The sequence below is a fragment of the Cebus imitator genome, unplaced genomic scaffold, assembly GCF_001604975.1.
Source record: "Cebus imitator isolate Cc_AM_T3 unplaced genomic scaffold, Cebus_imitator-1.0 Scaffold181, whole genome shotgun sequence".
NCBI lineage: Eukaryota > Metazoa > Chordata > Mammalia > Primates > Cebidae > Cebus > Cebus imitator.
The window spans coordinates 467,483-484,273 of NW_016107496.1; the positions used below are offsets into that span (position 1 = coordinate 467,483).

Below are 16,791 nucleotides of genomic sequence, written 5' to 3' on the forward strand. Positions count from 1 at the left end.
GTTTTCAATACCCATTTTTAGACTGCATTCTAGCCTGGCCAATAAAGCAACACTCCCGTTCTCTCTCCCTCTTCTTTCTCTTTCTTCCTCTCCTTCATTCTTTTTTTTTCTTTTTTTTTAACTCTTTTTTTTTTCTTTCTTTCTTTCTCCCTTTCTTTAAAAAAAAAAAAAAAAAAAAAAAAAAAAAAAAAAAAAAAAAAAAAAAAAAAAAAAAAAAAAAAAAAAAAAAAAAGAAAAAAAAAAAAACTGGTGAATATGTAAAGGCAAAAGTACTAGGACAGCAAAAACAATTCTGAGAAAAAAGAACAAAATTGGAAGATTGACATCCAGTTCCAAGAATTGCTACACAGTTATGATAATCAAGACTTGTGCCACATATACACAATGGAGTCTATTAAAAGGAGTGTGATCATTAAAAGGAGTGTGATCCAGTCATTTGCAACAGCATGGATGGAACTGGAGATCATTATGTAAAGTGAAATAAGCCAGGCATAAAAAAATAAACATTGCATGTTCTCATTTATTTGTGGGATCTAAAAATCAAAACAATTGAACTCATGAACATAGAGTAGAAGGATTTCTACCAAAGGCTGGGAAGGGTAGTGCAGGGCTGGTGGGGAGGTGGGGATGATTAATGGGTTAACTCTAAAAAGAAAGAGAATGAATCAGACCTACTATTTGATATGACAACAGGGTAACTATAGTCAACAATAACTTAACTGTAAATTTTAAGATAACTTAAAGGATAATTGCTTGAAGGAATGGATACCCCATTCTCCATGATGTGATTATTTCATTTTGCATGCCTGTGTCAACACAACCGACAAGAAATTAAATCTAAAATATACAAGGAACACCAAAACAACAAGAGAGAAAAATCTAATAGGAAAAAAAAAAGGCAAAGGATAAGAAGTAGTATTTACAGAAAAGGAAACTCACATAACTAAAGAACATATGAAGAAATGCTCAAACTTATTAGAAATTAAAGACATGTAAGTCAAAACATCAGACAGACTACCAAAATTGGTTAGTTGGTGAGTACTTAGTGATAGAGAAATCCAAGTATTACAGTGAAAACTGGTACAATTGCAATGTGAAAGTACTTAATCAAATTATACACACACACCATGACCCAGAAATGATTCACCTTGGTAAAATTGTTATGTAACTTTTAAAGTTGTTATGTAACTTTTAAAGTTGTTATGTAACTTTTAAGGAAACATCTATTAAAATGTTTATTGCAACCTTGTTCTTGGTGATAGGAAGTTGGGGGCAATCTCCGTTGGTTAGTAAACCTATTTTAGGAAGGTAAAGCCTAAGCTGTTATAGAAAAGATCCCAAAACATAGCAAAAAAAAAAAAAGACTATTTTTCTCTTAAGACCAGTGGTAATTATGAAGTTGCAATAGTCATAATTCCAAAACCTGCTAAGTGAAATGCAGAAAAAGAAAATTACAGGTCTATTTTACTTATGAATACGGGCAAAATAATTCTAAATAAAATATTAGCTAACTAATATATTATATTGAGAAAATAATACACCAGAATTATGTAGAGTTTACCTTAGAAATGTACGGAAAGTTCAACATCAGAGTAGTTATTACTGCAACTCTAATAAGCTAAAAGAGAAATGTCATGATCTCAATCTATGTCTGCCTTGGTCCATTTAGTGTAGCTATAAAGAAGGCTTAGACTGGGTAAAGAGCTTTATTGGCCTCACCATTCTGCAGACTGTACAAGACTGGACATCTACATCTCATGAGGGCCTCAGGCTGCCTCCACTTATGGTGAAAGGTGAAGGGGAGCCAGCACTTGTAGAGATCAAGCAGCAAGAGTGGAAACAAGAGAGCAGGACGGGAGGCAGGTGCCAGACTCTTTTGGCCAGAGTGAAAGGCCCAAGTTCTTTCTATATGATTGCTTTATTCCTAGGGACTTGTTCAACCATCATTCAATCCTCATCCAAGGAAAGATGATAATTGCATTCATACTTCCCTTCTACTTTTCAATAATAGAATTTTCCCATGTTTTAGACAGATGACTGCTCTGGGAATATACAGACAACATTTTTCAGCCCCAATACGGTCAAAGCTGGGTAAGAGCCAGTGAACTGATAATTGCTGAAGCTGGGTGACTGATATACAGCGATTATTATACTATTCTTTCTACGTCTATATATGTTTAAAATTTTCCATAATAAAAAGTTTTAAACACAATTTTTTAAATGTTTTAAGCTTTTATCTATTTAGATTTTACTTGAATTACACAAACTAAAAAGTTAACTTTGGATGACATAAATTTTTTTATATTATTTTCTATATTTATCATATTTTTATAATCATAAATATGGTTTAAAAGATAAAAGGAGAAGGAAAGAAGTAAGTGTAGGGACAAAAAGAACTTCCCCTCACCCCCAAAGGTTTGATAATTTGAGCCTCTGGAATAAACTTGACAATAGACAGATTAACGGGAGAAAAGGTATCAAATTTATCACATGTATATGCACAGTAACCTACAAAATATAAACAAAGAAGAGTCAGATGGTTGAAGCTTAAACTGCATTTTGAGCTACAGAAGGAGAGGCTTGAAGGCTCCTGGAGGGTGGTGGCAAGAAGCTGGGGGAGGAACTGCACTTGAACAAAGGATTTTGACACAGATAAAGTCTCTCAGGCATCAGCCTGCAAAGAATAAGTGAAAAGTCTGCCTAGGCAAGGTGTCCTGGGTTTGGAGACCTTTTGCGTCTATTGAGATATGAGTTAGTCTTCTCTGAGTAATGTGGAACCCAGGGAGGGGGTTCACGACAATCACATTTGTTCTGGAGAAACTTCCCTTAGTCAGATAAGGGAAATTTCAAAGAAAGCCTCACCTTGTGCTTTAGGAGAGAAAGAGAAGGGAGAGACAGCAGGTGGGGGAAGATCAGAGAGAGCATGGTCTTGAGGTTATTTGTTTAGTTCAAAGTACGCAGTATATCAAAACACCACACTTGGAGTATCATTTTTGGAGCCTCAACAGAAGGAAGAGAGGGAGGGAGGAAATTCCAAGCTTCAGAACTAGAAAATCTTAGAACATTGTACACTGTATCTTTATAAATTACGTGCCACCCACTGGAGAAGGGAGCCACAGGAGAAGCACACACCAACCTGGGCAGGGATGGGGGTCCTGTGGATCCACAGAGGCTGACAGGAACCCAGCTGCCATCCCCGCAGGGGAGCACCAGGTTAAAACAACAACCAACAGCAACCCTGAAAGACCAAAGTAGCTGCAGTGCTAGTCCAGGCGTCATCGATGCAGCTGTGACTATTAACACAAAGATGACAATCCATTTGCGAAATACATGCGGATGAAAAAGTAAGAAGAATTCAGCAGACAAATAGGAAAGGAGTTATGGGAAGAAGAACTTATGAAATACTGTTGATACGGCTCCAATGAGTGGAGGAACACCAGGGTTCTTGGTCCTTCTGCTGAATTAGATAAAACAACATGGACACACATGGAGTGGTTTTAAGGAGCAGAGACTTTAATAGGCAAGAAAGAAGGGAAAAGAAAGAAGAAGCTCCCCTGTACAGAGACAGAGGGAGGGGGGCTCCAAAGCCCAGAGAGGAGACCCCAAGTGCACTGGAAACCAGCCAGGTAAATAAAAAGGCTGGAGGAGGCCGGGCGCGGTGGCTCACGCCTGTAATCCCAGCACTTTGGGAGGCCGAGGCGGGTGGATCACGAGGTCAAGAGATCGAGACCATCCTGGTCAACATGGTGAAACCCCGTCTCTACTAAAAATACAAAAAATTAGCTGGGCATGGTGGCACGTGCCTGTAATCCCAGCTACTCAGGAGTCTGAGGCAGGAGAATTGCCTGAACCCAGGAGACGGAGGTTGCGGTGAGCCGAGATCGCGCCATTGCACTCCAGCCTGGGTAACAAGAGCGAAACTCCGTCTAAAAAAAAAAAAAAAAAAAAAAGCTGGAGGAAGTGGTGTCTGATTCGCATAGGGCTCAGGGGACTGGTTTGACCAAGCATGTCATTCACGTAGATCAAGAAAAAAACTAGCCCTCCCACTCTAGCCTTTTCATATCCAAATGCAGGGTGCCATCATGTTCTACACACTTGGGGATATGTGGGGTGGCCATGTTGCCGGGGATATGAGGGGTGGCCATGTTGCCAGGCATATGTGGGGGCAAGGGCAAGAGGACAGTGGTGGGAATGGCCATGCTGGGTGGACCCAGTTTCTAACTGCTGGCATTCACATATCAAAGGCTGCCAGCCAGGCTCTTAAGAGCCAGGCTTTCCTGCTAGACAAGAAACATTTGTGGAGATGGTTTAAAAGAGATGAAAACCTTCTAAGGACCCCTTTTCCTCTCTATCTGCCTAAAATAATTTCTTAATAACTGCTACCACACTGTTTCCAAGAAATGCTGAAGGGAAAGAACATGAGTAGTTTATTCCAGTTCAAGACTTCACACAAACTGTGGACCAAATCCAAGACCAGTTGAATGACCTTATTATCATTGTTGATTCCTCTCTAGAAGATTCTGTGATCCACAGCAGTCTAAATCCAAATGCAGAGGAGTTGGCTCCTGGGGTGAAGTACTCACACGTTTGAGCAGATGGGGTGCTCTTTTGTTGGAGGATTTGGACTGACTTTTTGGAAACTGAAATGATTCCTTAGGGTTAACTAACACTCGTTAATGCACACGTTTTTTAAATGCAGAAATACAAATTAAGTTCTAACTGTTAAGCAGATTTCTCAGTTCAGACTTAAATTTACATTTCTCCCCATCAAAAAGAACCTCCTTTTTCTGACGAAGGCCTGTTAGTTAATTTGAAATAATTCATTGTAGACCAGTATGTCTTTAGTTACTGAAGTTACAAGGTGGGGATCAGATGAGAACTAGTCCTGGCTTTTATGGTATATGACGTTGAAAATGTTAAATTCTGCTCTTAGTGTTACATCTGAGGTAGTATGTGATTTGTGTAAGGCCGGTTGCCTCGCCAGAAGGTCGGACACATCCACCTATTCTGCACCCAGTATCTGGCTCTGCACCCAGCACCTATCTCTGCACTCGGCATCAGTCTCTGCTTCCGGCACCTGGCTCTGCGCACGGTTCCCCTGGAAGACTCCGGCTAACGCAACCCTGGCCGGCTCTTGCACCAAAAAAACCGGCCCGACAAACCCACCAACCAACCAATAGCGGCCCATCCCATCCCAATCCCACTCCCCTGGAGCCAATCAGAGCACCCTACTGTTGCTCGTTCCTCATAGCCATAAACACCCACCCTGTCCCAGGGAGTCGGTGCGACTTCTCTGTCCTCCTTTCCGTGGCCATAGAACTCCTCACCCTGCAGCTGAATAAATTGTCATTTAATTTTCTTATGCTGGCCTCAGTTTCTTCATCTTAAACTCGGCAATAACTCTTACAATTTGAGAATTTCATCTTCTTCCAAGAAATTACTGCATCATAGCTATGCCTGTGAGAAGTCTAATGTTTGACCAACCCATAATCCAATTGAACGAAGAAATTGTAACATTACGGTTTCAGTGGTGCTTCCCTTTGTTAACCATTTTAACAATAGCACAATTTTTCTTTTAACAAAACTAGAATAGTTTCAGCTTCTTAAACTATATATTCGGGTAGTTAAGCAGCTACACATGTTCAATGGGAATAGTGTGTAAGTTGAAAATACCATTAAAAAAATTATCTTTTCCAAATGTACTTACAAAAAAATAATAGTAGACCCGAAAAAATGAAATTGTTGGCTACCCTAGGGCCCTCTTGATGATGCAACCCACTGAAACAAGAATGATACAAAGGAAGAGTAGTTGGCCCTGGAGAACCCATTTAGAATCAGAGCAGGCCTCCTGCTTAAGGACCTCTCCAGGGACCTCCCTCAATCTCCAAGGCCTAGAGCTGAGATCAAGTCCCTCTTGCCATTGTTATTTGGGAGGTAGAATCAAGGCTTCCCCTTGGACAGACAGACTATGGGGATATTTCCTTGCTCAGAAGTTTCACCCCTGCATTCTCTAAAGGAAAGACAAAGTCGAGGAAAGCCCACAGAGCCCTCTACTATCTGTGTCTTTTGCTCCACTCCTGGAAAGGATGCCATATAAGGGTCCTCCACTCAGGACATCTTGTTGATCTAGGGAGCCCAAGTGCAGGCAAATTTCCTTCTCATTCAAATCAGTCTTCTCCTAAAACTACTCACTCTGGGAACCCATGAGGGTACAAGTCATGAATCGAGATCAGATGCTCGTTGATAACCTTCCTGAGTTAACCATCAAGGGGAAGGGGACTAGCCACTTTACCTTATTCTGGTCTAGGCTAAATCCTTTATCCATTTTACCAGGTGTTCTCTCATTTCTCACCCCTATCTTTGGTCTTTAACTTCCCTGTGATGGACAAAAATTATCCAAGTTTGACTTGGCTTTTTCCAAATATTCCAAAGAATAGCCCAGTCTTTGTGGACACCCATGTTAAGTCCTGAGATTGCTGTGAAAACAGTGGATGTCATAGATTCACAGACATGCTGGAATGGGAAGGCCTTGGAATGACTGATGTTCACAGTCCTCATCTCCGTTCAAGGGATTCCCCCTGCCTGACTTCTGAGAAACCAATATACTCAAGTGTCATTTCTGCTTAGATTGACACAGAATGGGAGAAGGGGCTTCTATTTAGTACCAGAAACACCCCATGAAGACTGTTTCCCCATCTTTTTTATTTCTAAGCTGGTAGCAGGCATGGTGACTCACACCAGTAATCCTAGTACTTTGGAATTCTGAGGAAGAATGATCCTTTAAAGCCAGGAGTTTGAGACCAGCCTGGCAATACAGTGAGACTCCATCTCTAGAAAAAAATTAAATTAGAAATTAAATTAAAAAAAAAAAAAATCTAACCTGGACTGAGGCACGAGAATAGCTTCAACCTAGGAGGCGGAGGCTTCAGTGAGCTGAGATCATGACACTGCACTCCAGCCTGGGCAACAGAGTGAGACTCTGTCTCAAAAAAAAAAAAAAAGTCTAAGCCGGAAAGAACTTTAAAAACCATCTTTTTTTTTTTTTTTAAGAAACTTAAGTGGCTTATGAGCTTACAGTGACAGAGAGACCATGGCCAGGTCTCATAATGCTTCTGTCAGTCACGCAGACAGTCATCACAGTCTGCCACCCAGATGGTCGGCCAGAATGTTTATTGCCTATTCACTATGCCAGTCAGCCCTCCTGTGGTTTGCGCTCAGTTCCTTTTGGAAGTGGAGAATAGCACTTCTCAGCGCTCAGGAGTCCCAATTCCCTCCCCTTCCTTCTCCACTCTGAATAATCCCTGCTCTCTTCTCCTTCCTTTCTAGGTCTGATTCTCTGAACTTCTCCTCCCACCTTCTCCATCATGGCCAATAAGTTACTGCTCCAAGCTGGAAAGGACTGATGCAGCCTGACACAGCAAGGCTGCCTCTGCTACAGAATCTGTCCTGGGTCTGCCCGGAAGCTTGACTGCCAGTGCCTCATCCCCAGGCATGCCCTGACACCGATAACCCACTGGAGCATCCTTTTCATTTCGAAGGGAAACTTGAGTGCTCCATGGAAGTCAGCAACATGACCACAGTCACTGTGTTTGTTCTCCTAGGACTGTCCAACACCCCTCAGGTCCAGGCTCTGCTCTTTGTTCTGTTCCTGGTGATTTACCTCTTCACTCTCCTGGGAAACCTGCTGATGTTGCTGGTGATCAGTACCGATCCCCACCTCCACACCCCCATGTACTTCTTCCTGAGACACCTCTCTTTCCTGGATGCTTTCTATTCCTCAATTATTGTACCTAAACTGCTAGAGAACCTTCTTTCTAAGGGGAAGACAATATCCTTCTTTGAGTGTTTCACCCAGATTTCCCTGGTCATATGCTCCGGAGCTACTGAGGCTTGCCTCCTTTCGGTCATGGCCTATGACCGGTTTCAGGCTGTATGTCATCCACTGTTGTATGTGGTGGTTATAAACAGGAGGGTGTGTGCTGGCCTGGTGGGGACGTCCTGGGCCATAGGAATGGGGACTGGCCTAATTAACACCCTCCTCCTGGCTCAGCAGCACTTCTGTGGCGCTAACCTCATCCACAGTTTTGCCTGTGAGCTTCCTCCAGTGCTCTCATTGACCTGTTCTGACCCCTGCGCCAGCGTCACCTCCATCCTCACCACGATGGCAGTCCTGGGCCTTGGCACCCTTGTCTTTTTGCTGGGTTCCTACAGCCGTATCATCATTACAGCCCTGAGGATCAACTCTGCCGCAGGTCGGAGCAAGATCTTCTCCACCTGCTCTTCTCATTTCCTTGTGGTCACAATCTTTTATAGTTCAGGAATTTTCAGGTATGTCATACTACACCCCCGAATATAAACGTGGGATATTCCTTACCCTGAAGTGGTCTCAGTTGGTAGAATAGAGCATTACAAAATAGCAGGACATTGAAAGTGCCTAGGCTCTAGTTCTGGCTCTGCTGTAGACTAGCTGCATGAATTGCAAAGAATCTATTTTCAGCTAGATGCAGTGGCTCATGCCTGTAATTCCAGCACTTTGGGAGGCCGAGGTGGGTGGATCACTTGAGCCCAGGAGTTGAAGATCAGCCTGGGCAACATGGCAAAACCCCGTCTCTACTAAAAATATAAAAAATAGCCAGACATGGTGGCATACACCTGTAATCCCTGCTACTCGGGAGGCTGAGGCAGCAGAATTGCTTGAACCTCAGAGGCAAAGGTTGCAGCGAGCGGAAATTGCACTACTGCACTCCAGCCTGGTGACAGAGGGAGACTAGGTCTCAATTGAAAAAAAAAAATCTATTTTCTTTCTAAGGCTTCAATTGTCCATTCTGGAAAATGAGTTTAGACTAAGATAAAGATTTTTCTACTTTGTTAACCTAAGATTTGGGAGTTCTCAGAAAGAAATTAGAGAGCCTTCAGTAGATTTTTATTCCGCGCTAGACAAAAAAATAAAACCTATCTTTGAAACAGATGCCATCTTTTTTTCCTACTGGGAGATGTCTCCAAAAATTATTTATGTTGTAGCAATTTACTAGGCATTTACTATACACCAGCTGCTTTACATGGCCAAGCCAATTTTAGCTTGTATCACACTACAAGAGGAATATTATCAAACCACTTTCAGGTCAAGAACCTGAGTTTGGGGAGTAACCAGGTTATTTCTCAGCAGTCCCAGAACAAACTAGTAATGGAACCGTAAGTTGGACCGAGATCTGTGCCCTTGCTTACCATGCTTCTCAAACGTCCATAGCTCTGGCTGCCAAGTCCTCCCTCACCAGGAGACAAAATCATCAAAGCCTGTGCTTTCTGCTAGTAAAGTGAAGGTGGATTTGCACAAACTGTCCGATGCTTTTCTCACCTGCCTGTGATGCAGAGAGAAGTCAAGGATAGAGACGGATGATAAGAAGTAGTCCAGTACCTGTAGTCTAGTAGCTAGGAAAGAAAAAAAATAGGTAAAAGAAACAAGAAAAATAGTCCAGGAGAGCTCAACTGAGCTGTGCACCAACCTCTTCGTCTCCCTTTGTCTCATTTCCTCATCTTCTGTAAGGGATATAACTACTTCATAGAACGTTTAGAAAGCGTAAGTTAGATAACAAAAAATAACAGTAAAATGACAATTTTTTTAATAACCAAACACATCAGAACCCACAAGGAACATTCTTGGGATAGCCTATTATAATAATGATGGCACCATTGCAAAAAGATAATACTAGTGCTTCTTTGGAAAATACTCCCAGTAGTACTTAGCAAAATGTACCCAGTACTTTAATCTTATTATTTTGGAATTTTATTATATGCCTAACACCTTTTCTCTCCCATTTTATCAGTTTGGGCTTCTTTTTTTAACCAAAAAAAAAAAAATGCAACTAAAAGGACAAATGTTTGTTCCACTAAACTTTATACAAATAATATGCAAGGATTCTGAGGGTAATTCCCAGGGCCCTAAAAGTTGGGAATAAGGACAACATTTTGAACTAATCACACAGTGTTACACAAACAGTCATCACAAGATGAGAACATTGTGTTTCTGTACTGTTGTGTATAAAGAGAAAAACTCGGCCGGGCGCGGTGACTCATGCCTGTAATCCCAGCACTTTGGGAGGCCGAGGCGGGTGGGCGCGGAACCCGAGGTCAAGAGATCGAGACCATCCTGGCCAACATGGTGAAATGCCGTCTCTACTAAAAATACAAAATTTAGCTGGGCGTGGTGGTGTGCGCCTGTAGTCCCAGCTACTCAGGAGGCTGAGGCAGGAGAATTACTTGAACCCGGGAGGCAGAGGTTGCAGTGAGCCAAGATCGGACCACTGCACTCCAGCCTGGCCCCTGGCAACAGAGTGAGACTCTGTCTCAAAAATAATTATAATAATAAAGAGAAAAACTCCTCTTATGATCATCATAGCTATTAAGAAAGAATGCTTTGAAGAGTATGAAATGCTATGGAAATGTATGAAATTATCATTCATTTTATTTATTTTATTTTTTTGTTTTACTTTTTATCTGTCCCGAATATTAATTCTGTTCTAACCTGCAGCCCTTGATGTGCTGTAGAACTGCTTGTTCCTCAGAGCAGCTTCTATAACTTTCTGTGTGAGCTCACTCGTGTTTGGAAGCATTTGAAGGCAGAAATGACTGACTTTTCACAGATCAGCCATTTCTAGATGCTGCCACCAGAGAACGTCAGCTCAGCTCTGAAGACCCCCTTTGCAGAGTCTTTGCAGGGAGGGGATGGATTGTTGCTGCCAAAAGTAAGCATTGTCACCATTGTCATAAACTGCTTTTCTGTGCAATTCCCTTCAAGGTATATGACTCCAGCATCTGGCTCAGCCCTAGAGCAAGTACTCTCTGTGCAGTACAGTGTGATAACCCCCCTGCTGAACCCTCTCGTCTACAGTCTGAAGAACCAAGAGGTAAAGGTGGCTCTGAGGAAGATACTGACCAGGAAGCCCAGACTTCCCTTGTAGTCCAGCACCCCTGCCTCAGCAGGAGAAAAAGTTATGGGGAGAAGAGGAGGGAGGAAGAGCTGCCTCCACTCAGCTGTCTCAGCATTCATCTCTTTCCAAAACAGAGACCTTCGTTTCTCTTACTCCAATGCCCTGCTCCCAGCCAAGGGCAATGAGAAAACTGTCACAGAGCAGGAAGCACCCATCACAGGGGGCCCAGTCAAGAAAATCCTCAGGGCATCAATGGCCATTTCTATAGCTACTGCTTTTTCCTCTCATTTCTTGCCTTTTTTTGCCTCTCTTCTTCCCGCCTCTCCCTCTCCCTTTTACTTATGTCTGTGCACAAAAGGTAAATCAACCTATCAGACCACTAGCAAATGTCCTGCTGGATTCTGGGCTAGTCCCATCTTGGCACTGTGACCTAACTCCTCTTTTGTTTTCATGCCAAAAGGTCCCTGGAAAGATCTACATCCCATAACAACTTAGAAACAAATCAGCTAAAATAAGAGTGTCTCCTCCTGTCTTCATCCTTAACAAGTAGCAGCTAAAGTAGAGCCTAAGCCAGGTGTGGGGGTACATCCTGTAGTCCCAGCTCCTTGAGAGACTGAAGCAGGAGGAGCACTTAAACTCAGGAGTTTGAGTCTGTAGTGTGCTGTGCTCACACTGTGGACAGCCACTGCCCTCTAGACAGGGCAACGTTGTGAGACCCCATGTCTAAATAAACGAATAAATAAAGTAATGCCTAGAAAACAGCATATCCCCAATAACCTTTTGGTGACAAATCAAGGGGTGAAGGAAAAAATGAATGTGGATCACCTGAAGTCTTTTCTTTTGCATGATCCCAAGAAATGGGAGGAGGTGAGTACCTCCCTCTAAAGTAGAAGGGTCTTAAGAGCAAAACCTCTGATAACTTCGGTGTCCCTGGGTCTAGTACCTCCTGTTGCCTAATAGGCTCTCAACTAGTGTTCAATACATGAAAAAAGTGAATGGATGAGAGAGAAGAGGACTGGGAGAAGAAACATGAAATAACTCTTTGAGGCCGGGTGTCGTGGCTCACACCTATAATCCCAGCAGTTTGGGAGGCTGAAGTGGGAGGATCACTTGAGGTCAGGAGTTCAAGACCAGCCTGGCCAACATGATGAAAGCCCATCTCTACTAAAAATATAAAAGTTAGCTGGGCGTAGAGGCACATGCCTATAATCCCAGCTATTCAGGAGGCTGAGGCAGGAGAATGGCTTGAAATAGGGGGGCGGAGGTTGCGGTGAGCCAAGTTCATGCCGCAGCACTCCAACCTGGGCAACAGAGCAAGACTCGGTCTCAAAAAGAAAGAAAGAAAGAAAGAAAGAAATATTTTATCTGATACAATTCCTGCCTTCATAACAAGATAGGTATCAGGGAAAAGCAGCAGGGAGGAGAAAGCAGAGTAAGAGGAGGGGACACAACTGCTATGCTGTGCACCACCTGGAGTCTTTCTCACGCAGGGTTCAGTAATGGTCTGCTCTCTGATAGCCACTCCCTGGAGCCTCCCCACCCCCCACATTAGCCGGGATGACCTCAGACCTCTGCCCGGCTTAGAGCTTCATGTTAGGCCTAAAGGAAACAGGAGGTGGAGAAAGCAGAACAGGTGCTCAGCAGCCATGCTGTCTTCTATTCGGCTCTCAAGAAAGTTCTCAGGAAGAGAACAGCAGTTTCCTATCCTGCTTCTACCCAAATGCCAAGAGAACTGCATCTATGTATCAAGTCTGCTTCCATGCCAAAAGGAAAAGAAAAGTAACCATATGAGGTGATGATATGTTCATTCGCTTGCTTGTGGTGATCATTTAAGTGTGTACATACAAGAAAACATCAAGTTGTACACCTTCAACATATACAATTTTTATTTGTAAAAAAGGAGGAGGAAGAGGAGATGAAGAATACTGCTGATGTATATGTCATAAAGATGATCTGGCCATACCTCACTGGATAAAGGAGGCAACGTATAGATTTATTGATTTATTTTCTCAAAAGAATTCATAGTTCAGTGAACACTACATTAAACATTGACATAAAAAAAATGTAGAGGCTGGGCACGGTGGCTCACACCTGTAATACCAGCACCTCGGGAGGCCGAGATGGGTGGATGACTTGAGGTCAGGAGTTCGAGACAAGCCTGACCAACATGGTGAAACCCAGTGTCTACTAAAAATACAAAAATTAGCCAGGCACGATGGCACACGCCTGTAATCCCAACTACTCCAGAGGCTGAGGCAGGAGAATCGCATGAACCCAGGAGGCAAAGTTCGCAGTGAGCCGAGATTATGCTATTGCACTCCAGCCTGGGCAACAAGGGTGAAACTTCATCTCAAAAAAAAGAAGAAAAAAATATATATAAGCCAATGAGGGGAAAATAAGTACAGGTTAGGAACGAGAGAATTTGCCTGAGAATTCCAAATGCAGACCCCAAATGCCTTTTGTAGTGTTGCTTGTACCAAAGAACATGGCATTTTGTTTGTTTATTTGATTTAATACACTGATTATTTTACAATTCAACACGCTAAAATTAAACCGAGTAGAAACGCACAAAAATTGCTCTGTAGTACTAGTACAGAGTAAGCATCTATAAACATTTGTATCATAACGCCCTGTAACAAATGAATACTTTAAAAAAAGAAAAAGACCTCTTTCATATCAGTTCCCTGGCTTCTATCTGCTCTTGATCTTCGGACCTCAGGCTAAGGTTCTCTCTACAGTTAAATCTGTTATTGTCGGTTCCTTCAGCAAGGCTCCTGAAGATCGTGAACTCATATATGGTGCACTTCTCCTCACAGGTGAACTTCCTGTCTTCTCTGTGGGATGAAGGCCAAGGCTGTGGAGCTGAGCAACAAGGTGAATGTCATTCTCAGTTCCTTCAGAGTGTGGCAAATTAAATTGTAGTTTGGAAAGCTGGATTTTAAGGCAGGAATTGATCTCAGAAAACTATTTAAACCAAAACCCTCATTTTAAGATTAGGAAACTGAGGCACAGAGAATGGAGATGACCTGCCCAGGATCAGACCATCAATGAGTAGCAGAAACAGATTTTAGGACCCAAATTTCCTGACTCTTCTTCTTTCACATATCCCATAATTATTAAAATGAATGAAGTCCTCCAAACATTCTCCTTAAAAGCAAGCAAAGCGCAAGAAGAAATAATAAAGTGGAGGGTCCAAACCCAAAGGCCCCAAGTTCTCAGATTCTTCAGCATCACTGAGCTGATTGTCAGGGCCCCTGGTCTGTCTCTGGTTTCCAGAGACAGGGAGAGTTCCTTTCACAGCTCCTCATGAAGGGTAAAGAACACCCTCAACCCCTCGAGTCACCCATTATAGATTCTTGGGTTCCCACCTATGGTCTCCCTTTTCCCACCCCACATCTCCCCTTGTCAAAATCCCACACAATTTTGAAATCAGCCTAAACGCTCTCCCTTTCAGGAATCCTTTCCTGATTCCTTTTCCCAACATCTCCTCCAAATATAAATGATCTTTTCTTTCGTGAATGCCCAGGGCACATTTCTGACCTTTCTCATGATGCTTATAACTCTCTTTCTTCCAGTATAACTATTTATTAATGTTTATCTTGTCTCTCCCATCAGTCCTTGAGGAAAGAGGCCATTCAACCAAATTCATGTTTTGGGGGTTTTGTTTGTTTTGAGATGGAGCGCCCAGGCTGGAGTGCAATGGCGCGATCTCGGCTCACTGCAACCTCCACCTCCCAGGTTCAAACAATTCTTCTCCTGTCTCAGTCTCCCGAGTAGCTGGAATTACAGGTGCCTGCCACCACACCCAACTAATTTTTGTATTTTGGGTAGAGATGGGGTTTGACCATGTTGGCCAGGCTGGTCTCGAACTCCTGACCTCAAGTGATCTGTTCACCTCAGCCTCCCAAAGTGCTGGAATTATAGGCATTAGCACTGTGCCTGACCAGTGTTCAGTCAACTTTGGATCTCTCAACAGTTCCTTGAATAGATTAGGTGATCAATAAAAGTTCGTTGCATTGAATTGGTATAGGAAGTAACCTTCACCTTTCTATTGTAAATTCAGCCTACTTCTTCTTCAGTAGAGATGGAAGGTGGCTATGACCTATGGCTTCAGAGTCCACCCACTCACCCTATTTCTTCCCCTTCCCTCCAGGGGAAAAAAAATACAGCCAGTGACTCCAAATTGGGCCCTTTATTTAAGACAGAGGTGAAATCTGTGCTGTAGTGAAAGTGTCATCTGGGACACTGAGCAAGGGTCCAGAGCTCAGTGCACCACTCAGGCATCCCTGGAAAACAGTCCTCAAGAGTTCAGTGGTGTCACTACAGGGCCCAAGGCTCAGAGTCAGATAAGCTTTAGGGGAACAGAAAGAAGCAAGCTGAGGTAGCATTAGGGAAGAGGCATTCCAGGAGTGTGGACCGGGCAGGACTGGCAAGGACAGCAGATGCTCACAACTTCTCACAAAGCCACTGTTCCAGGTTATCACTGCAGAGGGCTTTATGGGCCAACCTGATAATGAAGAAGGGGACAAGATGAGTTAGCGGACTGGATCTTGGCTTGAATTTCCACCTAGATTTATTCCCAGGAGGGCTGAAGTGGAAGAGCGTGGATGAGAATTACAGAGAGACACTCCTGGCCTTATGGCTAGGGACACAAGCCGTCAAGTGGAATACAGTCCATAAAAAATAATCCAAGAAAATTGTAGGGTTAGAAAAGATATGCAGTGATACCAGCGGCTTACTTTAGGGCATAGAACTAAACGAGTGGAATTAGATGTCCAAGTCTAGGTGGAAGGAGACCTGGGTCTGAGCCCTCCATCGGGCAACCCCTTTGTAGGAGAGTTACTACCAAGGAGTGGAGTCAGGGAGATTTAAACATGGAAACCTGAGTCTCTAGGTAAGTTTTGTTTTGGAGACTATATTCTAGATTAAATGACCAGGAGATAGAGTGAGAGGAGAGTGGCGCTGTGCTAATGGGGGCAGGGGAAGGAGGATGGGAAACAGCAAATAGAATACGGATTCACCAGTAGTCAATTCCTTTAATGTCCAGGATCTTCTTGGCACACATTATGTCATCAGTAATGTCATCATCCAGGAACTCTGGCAGGAGTTACAGGGAAAGGAATGAGAGAGCTGAGAAGTATTACCCAGAAAGGCAATGAGTTCCTCTAATCCCTGGATCCAGTGGGTTCTCTAAACTCAAGGCTTGTGCCTGTTGTCTTTCTATACGAAAGGACCAATATGGTAATGTCTAACCCTGGGTAAGGGACTTCCTTAATTTCCCTAGGATATCTCTGAAGGAATCATCAGCTTCATCCACTGACTTATCCTGAAAATGCAGAGAATCATACCCCAAGACTCTCAGACAGCTCAAATTGTCTACCCACAAACCTCAGAGAACTGTCTGGGGATTTGGCGACCATGAGAAATCCAGATTACTTACTTCTTACTTCTTACTCAATACTGCCAATTTAAGTCCCACAATTTTTGTAGAGCCCAGGCAAGGCAATGAAGCCTGAAGTCTGCTTGACTCTAAAAAGGAGATTATCCCAGGGGCAGGCCTCAGAAAAACAGAGAAACAGGGTTATAGGGGCTACTCACTGTCACAGGAGATGTCACAGATATTCCTTGACTGAGGGACCTGGTTGCTCTTGCACCAATGCTTATTACTGATCTGGAAGAGTCCATATTCCGTGCTGCCCTTGTTTTCAACCATGGCTTGTGTATCATAACCACTGGTGTGAAACATGGTACAGATGACTGAGGGAAAGATGAGAAAGAGCTATCACAGAGATGTCCGTGACCCGCATAAAGGAGGAACTGTCGTTCTCAGACATAAAAATGCTTTCCAGTCAATCTCCAAAGA

At 43.1% G+C, this 16,791-nt stretch overlaps 2 protein-coding genes across 2 annotated transcripts in view; one reads left to right on the plus strand and one right to left on the minus strand.

The window, feature by feature from the left end:
- The first annotated feature begins 7,570 nt into the window (after positions 1-7,570).
- On the plus strand, positions 7,571-10,958 carry LOC108316126 (olfactory receptor 8S1-like). The gene is made up of 2 exons (XM_017545884.1): positions 7,571-8,328; positions 10,796-10,958. The coding sequence occupies exons 1-2, from the start codon at positions 7,571-7,573 to the stop codon at positions 10,956-10,958; spliced, it is 921 nt and encodes a 306-aa protein (XP_017401373.1).
- Positions 10,959-15,101: 4,143 nt separating this feature from the next.
- The window catches only part of LALBA (lactalbumin alpha), an 8,681-nt gene continuing 6,991 nt past the window's right edge, over positions 15,102-16,791 (minus strand). Inside the window, exons 3-5 of the mRNA XM_017545882.2 lie at positions 16,527-16,685; positions 15,950-16,025; positions 15,102-15,435 (exon numbers count right to left, since the gene is read on the minus strand). Of these exons, the coding sequence (XP_017401371.2) occupies positions 15,375-15,435; positions 15,950-16,025; positions 16,527-16,685 (296 nt within the window). The 3' untranslated portion in view covers positions 15,102-15,374. The remainder of the gene's footprint in view (positions 15,436-15,949; positions 16,026-16,526; positions 16,686-16,791) is intronic.

Coding starts and splice junctions, on each gene's coding strand:
- LOC108316126 (XM_017545884.1), top strand. CDS start 7,571: ATGACCACAGTCACTGTGTTTGTTCTCCTAGGACTGTCCAACACCCCT. Junction 8,329..10,795: donor TATAGTTCAGGAATTTTCAG/GTATGTCATACT, acceptor ATTCCCTTCAAG/GTATATGACTCCAGCATCTG.